This window comes from Panicum virgatum, chromosome 5N (genome assembly GCF_016808335.1).
Source record: "Panicum virgatum strain AP13 chromosome 5N, P.virgatum_v5, whole genome shotgun sequence".
In the NCBI taxonomy this organism is placed as follows: Eukaryota; Viridiplantae; Streptophyta; class Magnoliopsida; order Poales; family Poaceae; genus Panicum; species Panicum virgatum.
Window position 1 is genome coordinate 70,959,091 of NC_053149.1, and position 11,222 is coordinate 70,970,312.

Here is an 11,222-nt window from a genome sequence, read left to right on the forward strand (position 1 = left end):
ATGCATGCATCTCTCCTTTCATCCCTTTGGAGCATCTTCAATGGCACTGTCCCGATCCGCTGCCGGGCGACCGGCCCCAGGGACCTGCGCGCAAATATTTTCGCAAAATTTTTTTTGCATAAAAGCCCCTGCCGCCCCGCAGCGGGGCGACCAAGTGGCGGCCGCCCGGCAGCGGGGCGGCCGGGGTATATTTCTGTAAATTTCGAAAACGAAAATATATTTTTGTAAAAAACGAAAATAAAAAATAAAAAAATAAAAAAAACCGCTGCAGCTTGCTGGATCGGGTGGGCCGTGGTAGCGTCACTCTCGGCCCGATCTTCCAACTAATGGGCTACTGCATAACTTTCAATCTTCCGTCGTACAGAGCCCACAGCCCACAGCAGAGCAGATGTGCTTCCGTACGTACTGGGCCGTAAGCTAGCACCTCCCTCGATCGATTGGCACCCGCACCTCCCTCGAGGCAGCCATGGCGTGAAGCCCTCGGAGGAAGAAAAGTCTCCCCATACGAGTACTTCTTTCCAATTCCAATTCCATGGGGCAAGAATAGAAAAGTGAACCATTTAAGGCGGCCGCGGGGCTACAGCTGCAGACCACATACACATCCGGCTTAATTGATTGTTGCCCTGTCCCGCTCGTGCGCACTGCTGACGACGACCCATTGCAGCAGCATTGCTAATGCTATGCTTATACTAGTCTCACTCACACGCCATGCCACTTCATTCCTCCTGTGCTGTCGTCGTCCACAATCTATCTCAGCCCTACTGTTTGTTCATCTCGCAATTGGACATCACATGCATGATGGAGCGCAAGCAAGGGTAGCAGCAATGTATATAGACCAACCGATGTTTATGATGAGCTCAGACAAAGTAGTTCATAGACTAAAGCAAACTTCAAAACACTGGTGGCTGGTGGCTGGTGCTGATTTGTTACGAGAGAAAAGTACTGCTGGCTGACTGGCGGCTGGTGGTTGATGCTGATACGGTATGAGAGAAAAATACTACTACCTGGTTGGCTGATAAGGCAAGCGAACAGATTGAAAATGTGACTACTCGTTTAGAACAGTAACATTGAACCCCATGAACATAAAAAAAGGTTCTACCGGTCCCACCTTCTCCAACCATCTTCCATCAACGCACAGAAGTGAGAAAGAAAAATAGTTTTTTATTTCTTACAGCTCGACCATAGCTCTATAGTCGACCACAAGATAATCTTTCATATAGATTGGTTGTGCAACGTTTATGGATAGGCAATAGCATGACATTTATTGCCTATGAACTGCTTTTTTCCAACATGCATGCCTGCTCAAGCCCGTGAGATCCAGGAAATTAAAATGGCATGCATGCATATATGATAGATAGATAGATAGATAGATAGATAGATAGATGATATGCCATGTTTCACAAGTGTTGCTTGCGTGCATGCAGGCAGGCAATGCACGCTAGCTAGTAAGCATAGTACAGTATACATGTAATTCAACCAGGACTCTTGCTGGTACTGTCACAGGAATCGTCCCCACAACGCACGGGTGGTCAGCGTATCCCAACAGCACTTAATTGTTACGCTGTTCTTCGTTCCTTCCAAGGCGTCGTTGCTGCATGCTGATCCCCAACCTCCGCTACTGCTCCTGCTCGCCGGCTGGCACTCCAGCCCCACCGGAACAACACTGCCGCCATATTACCACTGCGGCCTGCTGCTAGATCTCCTACCACCGCCGCCGCCGCAGGGCGTGCGAGTGCAGCCTGGCCAGCGTCTCGGCGAACCTGCCCAGGTCCAGGCTCACGTTCTGCCCGCCCAGGTACACGCGCGCCACCAGGCCCCACCCCCCCTTGTCCCGCTTCGCCCGCTCCGGGTCCGCCACCACCACGTCGTCCGCCGCGTACCTGCGCGCCAGCGAGCTCTCCTCCACGCCCACCTCGTACTGCTCGTACGCCACCCCCATCCTCGCCGCCGGCCCGCCGAAGCAGTCGCGCGCGATCGCGGACACGCCCAGCGGCGCGATCTGGGCCAGCGACGCGCGCCCCGGCCGGAGGAACAGGAACGTGGTCAGGTCCGCGCCGTGCACGCCCACCAGCGCGTCGCACGCGCTCACCGACGCGTACCACGCCGGCAGCGGCAGCCCGGTCGCCGTCTCCAGCACGTCCACGTCGAACCCGATCGACGACGCCAGCCGCGCCACCGCCGCCTGGTTCTCGATCACGCGCGTCCCCTTGCGCGACACGATCCCGAGCCTCGGTCTTGGTCTTGGTCTGCTGCTGCTCGTGCCCTGCTGCTCGGCCTTGTTGGCCTTCGTCTCGTACGCGTCGGCCAGGAGCTGGTGGAAGTCCACGATGGTCTTGTTGTCCCGGAGCCTGGCGGGGTCGACGACGAGCACGCCGTGGAAGCGGGTGCCCACGATGGCGCCGGGGAAGCAATGCGTCCGCTTGTCGCGGACCAGGTCCACCACGTGGTACTCCGACAGCCCGGAGATGATCTCGCGGAACGTGCCAGCCCACCACGGGTTGTACGACAGCACGCCCAGCACGACGCGCCGCCGGAGGTGCTGCACCGTCAGCCACGACGGCAGGAACCCGTCGTTGAACGCGTGGAACAGGTTGCCGGTGTAGCCCCCCGCGGACATGACGAGGAGCGGCGCGTCGTGACGGACGTCGCACCGGTGCTCCGCCGCCTCCTCCGGCCGCGCCACCCGGAGCCGCACCTCCGGGACCTTCGCCATGATCAGGCTCTCCCACTTGCGCGGGTAGGGACGCACCCTTTCCTCCTCCTCCTCCGTCGACGATGTACCGTTCGGCGGCGCCGCCTGGTGCTGGTGGTGGTCGCGCGGCGGCGGGAGCAGCAGCAGCGACAGGGACGCGGCGTCCGTGCGCACGTCGCCGGCCATGAAGCAGACGTCGGTGTGGACGCTCGAGCGGTCGCAGCATATGGTGTGGTTGCGCATGGACGAGCACGGGGAGTGCACCTGGTTGTCAAGGAACAGACGACCACCGTCGTCGTCGTCGTCTCCCGCACTGCCGACAGCGCGCTGCGGCAGCACCGGCGATCCGCTCCCCTTGGATGACGAATTCGGCGTGGTGAAGAAGCCGACGACGTCGATACCGCCATGCGGAGCGAGGACGAAGACGCGCGGCGCGTAGAGGAGCACGCAGAGGACGACGGAGAGCAAGAAGAGGAACTGGACGAAACCCCACCTGGGCTTATTCTTGGCGTCTTCCACGGCGCCGAGGCCCTTGGGCACGGCGGCCAGTTTCGAGGCCGCCATGGGCATGGCACTCGGTCGGTCGGTGTGGAACGTACGTACGGGATCGTGAACGAGCGAGCCTTGTGCGTGGCCGGCGTCTCGATCGATCTCTCGCGCGCGAGGGCCGGGGTTTTATGGACCTGCGGCGAGACGAGTCGCCCCGGGCGGGGCGGCGCGGCGTGAGCTTGACGCCGTGACCATAGAGACACGCTAGATAGCCAGGCTGGGCCCGGCTACGAGCGACGATTTCCTGCGCCGCAGGAGTCAGTTTTCCGCTTGTTCTGGCAGACGTACGTGTGTAATTTTGGAACCTGCCCGCAGCCATCTTTTCCAATAAGATTTGTTTGACACGTCGGGATCGATAGCTAGACTGATGATTGACGTCTACCAAGTTATTTACAAAAAACTATGCCTGCGCCGAGCATATATATGCGGCGTGATGTACAAAAATACTACTAATATTATATTGTTCTAGTAGTATATATATTAATTGTTGTGGATCGGATGGATAGATTTGCGTCATTGTCTTCCATCTTATCAGTATAATATATATTATACTAATATTATTAATTGTGTGAGATTTCGTCAATAATATAATAGATTTTTATAGAATAGATCATACGATGCTTGTCTACTACTTACTTCTCCATACAGCGTAATCATTTTCCATACATACAGCGTAATATATCCTCATGGAAGTAGATTTTACAGATATATTTTTTATTGGTTTATGTTTCTTAAGATGTGATTTATACATTTTTACTACCTCATGAAAGTAATTTTTTTTTTTAAAAAAAACAGAAGTACTACATGGGATTCTCCAAAAACTACAAGCATTAATTTGATGAAGTATGTATATATAGTAATCCGCTATTAAATGGGAGTAGGTGTGGTGACAAATAAGGAAAAGAGGTAGCAATTATATTTGTGGCCTACGTACTAAAATGACATGCAAGAAATGGAAGGTGAATATGCTGTACCTGAGAGTAGTGCCAATGAATACAAGAGACAAATGATCGACTGCATAATAATACTAGCTAGTGCGAAGTGGAGCTAGAAATAATGGCGCGGTTGGTGCTTAATTTATTTGTCCCGGCCCTCTCAGTGGAGCTCATGCATGCATCTCTCCTTTCATCCCTTTGGAGCATCTTCAATGGCACTGTCTCGATCCACTGAGAACTGCAATGTCTGCAGATGCATATCCTGCACGGTCAGGATTCACAGTACATACACAATAAAAGTATCCTTGTACAATAAATACACCATGTTAATAAAAGTTTGGCAATTTTGTTGGTTACGAAATTGAACCGGTACGGTTTGGTAGCATTTTGCCAAAGCAGTAGGCTAAGGTCGTTGTCTTTCGATTCTATTCTTCATTGAGGACTTCCAATATAATGCAAGTCCCAACTGGCATGGTAAAACACTCTATCTGATTGATCGAGTGAGTTAGGCCAAGAAACTAGACAAAGCAACTTGGCAGCTCATATCACCGCATGTATCATTCTGCTTACTTCTGCCCGGCTTGCGATGGATCCATCAGGTTGCCGCCGAGTGCTGCCTCGATCGGTCCAATATAATGCAAGGGTTGACCTGGCCGCCGGTCACGCACGTCATGGCATTGCATTGCAGTGCATTTGATGACCGTATAATATATAGTATCTTTTGCATCGGCCTGCAGTGCACATGATGGTGCGTGCATCCATCAACCATAAAGCACGTCGGCCGGTCTTTGATTTGGGTGACGCGCGCGGTGCCGTGTTAATCTCCCTCGATCAACTGCATAAAACAAGTTCATGCCGCTGCATTTGCTCTGCTGGAGACGTTGCACCACCCAAACTCATTAATAAAAGGGCCCATCATCGTCTAAGAATAATTCAGACGCGCGCTCAGATTTGGCAAGGAGACAGACTTAGCCAGCTACTAGCTAGCTCATGGAAACCGACGCTGCAATGCAAAGTCCGATCCGTGTGTCGATATCTCTCAACAGTGCAGTACGTGTATATCAGGCTCAAAGTGAAAGAGAAGCAATGCCAAAGTTGCTGTCGTCTACTACTTTGGTGCCCGTTGCAACGCAAGATGGACAAACAAATTTCTGTTCCTGAAAATAAACAAATAATATAATGCTAGCAGCTAGCGGTGGTTAAGATAGAGGCATGTACTTGTACGCAACCTGTTCGATGCTTGCCAAACTGATAACCCAGTGGCTGGTATGTTTCAAAAAAAAAGTGCCTGGATGTACACACACACACACACACACCTTGTTTTGGAGAATTGAAGAAAATGTGTCAAAGGCTAGCTAAAGAGACTCTGTAGTTGTTCACACAATAAGCCATCAGATCGTTGCGCGCTCCACCCTCTGGATTACTAGCTAATCTGCCGGAGACATTATGACTCTCAGGTTAATCTAATGCAGATAACTAGACGCGATCAGCGCGCAGAGTTGGCTCAGTAAGAGTTTTGGCTAATTGACATCCAAGTTGTGACGGAACCGCCAAATTAAAACTCTAATTAAGCGTAATGGCCGTCATTTGAATACATCGGGCGCATTAGCTTAACGGCTTAATTTGGCGATCCTTTCTCAACCCACGGCCCGATCGAAACAACACCGGTAGTCCCACGCGATGGTGGGCGCAGATGGCACAAGCACGAAAAAATACTTAAAATACGAGAGTGATCATGACACGAGATATTTAATTTTTACAAGTTGAGTTCAAATACATAAATAATTTACAAGACTAACTTTTACAATGGATATGACTGAAGTCGAATATAAAGATCCTACAACTACTCTAGCTCACCTCAGTTCTGATCCATCAAGACCGGTCAGACCGGTGCTCACAACCGGTCGGACCGGTAAGCACTACTTGCCGACCCTACCGGTCAGACCGGTTCCACGGACCGGTCAGACCGGTCTGCGCAAAACAGAAAGGCTGCACACTCAGCCCCAAGTGTACAACTCGACAAAGCCCTAGCCTAAGGGTCTCTCCACCACTTCCCACCCCTCTGCATCTCTGCGGATGAATTTAACGCAGCAGTGGCAGAAATCGACGTCCGGGTGTCCTGAAATAATAATTGTGGCAACAAACCCTGAGTATACTAATACTCAGCAAGGCTTACCCGACCAGTGGGTATAACTTAGCCCACATATCTAGACATGCAAAGCTTTCTGGCTGGTGGTTAATTTGCATAAAAAGCTTCTAAAATAAGTCCTTATTTTTTCACTTTTAGCTCCAAATTTAATATACATAAATCATTAACTAGTATTTGCACCTGCTAAGCAAATCATGACAAACATGGAATAATAATTCATGATAGTCATTTTCAAACATCACTTAAAATTCCATATAGTATTACTACGATACGGTGCTGCGATTAAGGTGCTCATATCCGAGAGCGACTGACGGTGAATCGATCCGATTTAACCTTGCAAGGTGGACCTAACCAACACGGTACGCAAAAGCCCCGTCGGACCCCACGCACCAACCTTTCCCCTCCCCGCCTCGAACTACAGGAACCAGCCCAACGACATATGGTCAGCCGAGCTCAACGTGAGACCACCAAAAGTAAACATATGCATCACAATTCTCCGCGACTACTCGACTCGCCCCAGGAGTTGGGTGCGGGTTCCTGTACTTTCGAAGCAAAGCAGTACTCGGCTTACCGGTTTCGACTACCTCCTACTCCCGGTATGCGGTTAGTACTGTTCAATCTCAATCACAGGGCCAGACAACGAACGGTCCTTAACCGACACAGACGGGGCTAACTTTTCCCCGCCCGGTCTCCAAATTCTTTTCCTTTCTTACCTAATTCAATATTCCATATATTTAAAATAACTAAATACCCTATATCTCGCGAGTGACCCGAAATCACTCGTCTTCTACCGAGTTATATTAGGCATAGCATTTCTATCGTCCTCTTCATACTAGTATAACTCGAGGAAACCTAGGGATCATGCAACTAGGGTTCCAAACAATTTCTGAACCTAATGCACAAGTAATAGAAACATAAATATAGGTGTCATAATTTGAAATAAAAGGATGTGCACCGGGGCTTGTCTTGCGCCTGCTGCTCAACACTGGGGTGAGTGGGGCCTTGGGCCGACTCCCCACGATCCTCCTGCTGCGGGGCTTGCCCCTGGGGCTCCTGTGGCTCCGCAACCATCTCGTATACGACCTCCTCTGCCGCGGCTGCTATACGTATGCATATGCATATGACATGAGAAATGTATGCATGATTTCATAAAAATTACAAGTAACCAAAAGCCAAATTAAATTCTAACTATTTGCACCAACTAACCCTAATTGAACCCTGTCAGCTCTGCTAGCACCGGTCAGACCGGTCCACCCGACCGGTCAGACCGGTCCTACTCAACCTACCGTGACACCGGTCAGACCGGTCCCTCCGACCGGTCAGACCGGTCCTAGCCAGACCAGAACCTAGAAACCTTGGCGCGGCGAAAATCGCCCACCAACTCCAAATACCTTCTAGGATCTAGTTCAGGGGTTCATGTGGATGCTTTTGACCAGAGGAAATCACCTAAAACCATCTAGAACAAGAGATCGATCCAAACCCCTAAATTACCTTGAATGAGTCCTTTCTCCCCACAAGGACTTGATTCCACAACATAAGTTCTATCTAGGCTCTAGCTTAGAATGCAAGTGGAGGTTCATGACCAAAGGGAACCACCCAAATCCCCCTAGAACAAGAGATCAATCCCATCCCCTATATTATTTACCTTGGGTCCTTGCACCAAGAGCTTGAATCCAAGCCAACCAGGGAGGGAGCACGCGGAGAAGATGATTCCCCACCCAATTGAAGCTCCCTTGGGCCTTGGATCAATGGAGGATGGATGGATTTGGGTCCTAGGGTTTGGGGTGAGAAATGAGAGGGGGAGAGCCTGAGCTCGAGCTGAGCACGGGGAGGGTAATGGAGGTAGTGGGGAGAAGAGAGAGAGTGATTTAAATGAGGTGGGCCCCAAGACGGTTGGAATCGGTTAGACCGGTCAGACCGGTTGTCCTGACCGGTCAGACCGGTCTGGCCCAGACTGACAGGAGTTCTAGTTTCTGCTTGTCGTGTGGATTCGAAACTAATGACCATAATTAATTTAATTATCGAAGATTAACACCTGGGTGTTACACAAGTGCCGCTGGATGCACTAATTTTCTCTCTTTTTTCCCACTTTGTGGCATCGACAGCCCATGGATGCATGTATTTTGAATTTTTGCTAAGAGAGTTGTTGAAAATAAGAATACATACTTGATAAGATTCCAAAAAAAAAAATAGAAATAGCAAGAGAGTGGAGTTGCCATGCATACTACCAAGCGCTGCAGCGTGAAGTGTGAGCCCGTGGACCTATGCCATACATACATACTCTTCACCCGCAAAAAAAAAAAAAAAAAACTATGCCATACGCCTAGGACCTTCAACAAAAAGGTATCTGTACCCGAAACCAACACAGCAGGTGAGTAGGTAACCAGCAGGTCTATAGTACATAGTCTTCCAATAAATCAACACATATTGCTGGTTCTATCAACAATCACGATTCCACCTCCAATAGCACACAATTGAAGTACAGAAGTGTGATGACGGTGTTCGCCTTGGCCCCGGAAAATTCTTGGCGAGACCTAGGGCTTTCAGGTGGCCAATGTCGTATAGCATAGCAGGTAGAGGTAGGGAAGATGTATCCGATCGATCGAAGGCCCTCGTTGGTTCGCGGCGGCGAGGGCTTCCCACAAGGGTGGAGCAGCGGGGGCGGCGGCTAGCGCGAAACAAAATACAAGTCGAGTCCGTGGTCCATCAACTTAGATTGGGCCTGGTAGCCATAATACCAGCCCATTCAAGTGTGGGCTCAAAAGAATTTGGCCCATGAAGCTATCCACAGCTCATCAAAAAAGGTGAAGTCCTCACAGAAAATGAAAGGGGGGGAAACAGAGAGCCAAAAGATTCCTTAGAATTTAACTCCAAATTCCCTCTAAATTCTAAAAATAGATAGATTGTCCATGCTGTGATTCTTATCATAATCGCTACTACGGGATCTCTATCGCGCGCGCGTCTTCACAATCCGCTGGGAAGGGGAAGGGAACGATGGAACTGCATGCAGGTGAGCAGAGGGTGGGAGTCCACCCACAACCTACCCCCGTTTCAACGACCAACATCCGTGTGTTGGTCGATCCTTCATTCCGAGCTAGTGCGCCCTTCTTCTTCTTCTTCTTCCTCTTCCTTCCTCTCGTCGATCGATCGCATGCATCCTGGTCCTGGACTCCTGGTCCTCGTCCGAGCTGCTGCCGCTGACTTTGACGATCGCTTTAACGCGCTTCCGCTGCCAAAGAATGACGCCGAGCGCACACAAAGTCAGAGGAAAGGAGGTAGCCGGTAGCCGTGCCGGCACGATCCGCACCATCTCCTCCGTCGTCACACGCCTCGCCGTCATCCAAGCCAAAAGATCCGGACGGACACATCGCTCTCATCTAGTCGCTGATGATGCGATGCTTAATTTCTTTTCCTTCCCTTCCCTTCCCAAGTAAAAGTCACAGATTCCCGGTGTGGTTGGGGTTGCGGCTCATATCCATCCATCAGGGGCAGTTTACGGTCGCTGCCCATGTGCTTCCGATCCTCCTCATGTTTCACAATTTAGCTGGAACTTTGTCAAACCTGTATGTACCATTATAGTAATTTCTTCTTCTTCTTTACTTCTTTTGGAGCTAAGAAATTATACTACGAAGCAACTTTTGTACCCAGAAATAAATGAACAAGCAAGAAGAGAAGAGTAAAATGCAGTTCAAAGTCCTCTCATAAAATGATGCATTCCGATGAGACATGTAAGCTGATGACAGATGAGCATATCCGTTGGCAAGGAAAAGATAGACACACATAGAAGCCAAATAGTAGTATTTTGCTTGCAAAGTGGTGGCTTCAGGACTAAACTTATGCTGAAAGTGAAAGCCAAAGCCGTGTGGCAGGCAAGAACAAAAGAATCCCACCTGAAAGTCTGAAACCCTTTTCGTGCCCCCAGGCGATTCTGTCCGCTACTTTTCAGCGAGTCCAAGTAGCAAATCTTCATTCTCTTTCGTCCCCGCCGGAGCTCGCCAAGACTTGTCACCTCCGCATCTACATGCTCTTGGATTGTTGCCAACCACCCCCACTGTATTGTAACCGCAAGAGATTTTGTTCGCACCAACCTTTAGTTTTTCCCCGCCGCTGACCAAGACTTTTGACAATGCTTTGCACTGACTGTTTCGCCGCAACTGTTCCGGACACATGAGAGACTTCCGATTTTTTATGGTGGTGCCTGGTAAAACCAAGCGTCGTTTTTATGTGGATGAATACACATCACTGGAGTAGGAAGGAATGCGTTTAGCGGAAATATAGTTAGCAAAAGACTGGAATTAGTCAGTCCAAGTCTTGCAAATAATTATCATCATCTCAAGAAACGTCTTCTCCTGGTGGTTGTCTCCAGCATCCTCCTGCTCGTTTGTTGGAACTTATGGAAGCAACGAGGTGAACCTTTTTTCAGCAGAGACAAAATTATTTATAATTCTTATATGAATTGACAAATATTATCTGTATTGCTATTTTGGACAAGTTATAAACCTATAACTTCAGTGTCATATATATACAGAAAAAAGAATCTTTTATTGTCCTATAAACAAAACCACAGAAATATAATGATCTAGACCAAAATTCCTATTTCCTTTGAAAGTGTGCTAGTACTATATACTATACTCCGATAGTATATAAGCCTAGAATTTCACCGAGGTCCCCGTGCAACCAACTAAATAAAGTTTTGTTTCTCCGATTGTCTCCACAAATGTTGGGGATAATTGATATATATATTAGTTATCAATTCCCAAAAGCAGGGGGGAAAGTGCGAAGCGGGAGGACCCACCGACCGTTTCGTTCCCCGGCAGTAGCCCCGAAGGCTCCACACGCCATGGGAGCCCCTCCCGTCCCTTGGCAGCACGCGTCAACCGGAAGGCGAGCGCCCCAC

General features: G+C 49.7%; 1 protein-coding gene across 1 annotated transcript; it reads right to left on the minus strand.

The window, feature by feature from the left end:
• Nucleotides 1-1,361: 1,361 nt before the first annotated feature.
• Nucleotides 1,362-3,326, minus strand: LOC120672176 (xylan glycosyltransferase MUCI21-like). Its single transcript, XM_039952473.1, has one exon. It carries the CDS (start codon nt 3,260-3,262, stop codon nt 1,703-1,705), a length of 1,560 nt encoding a protein of 519 aa, XP_039808407.1. The 5' UTR covers nt 3,263-3,326; the 3' UTR covers nt 1,362-1,702.
• Nucleotides 3,327-11,222: the final 7,896 nt, after the last annotated feature.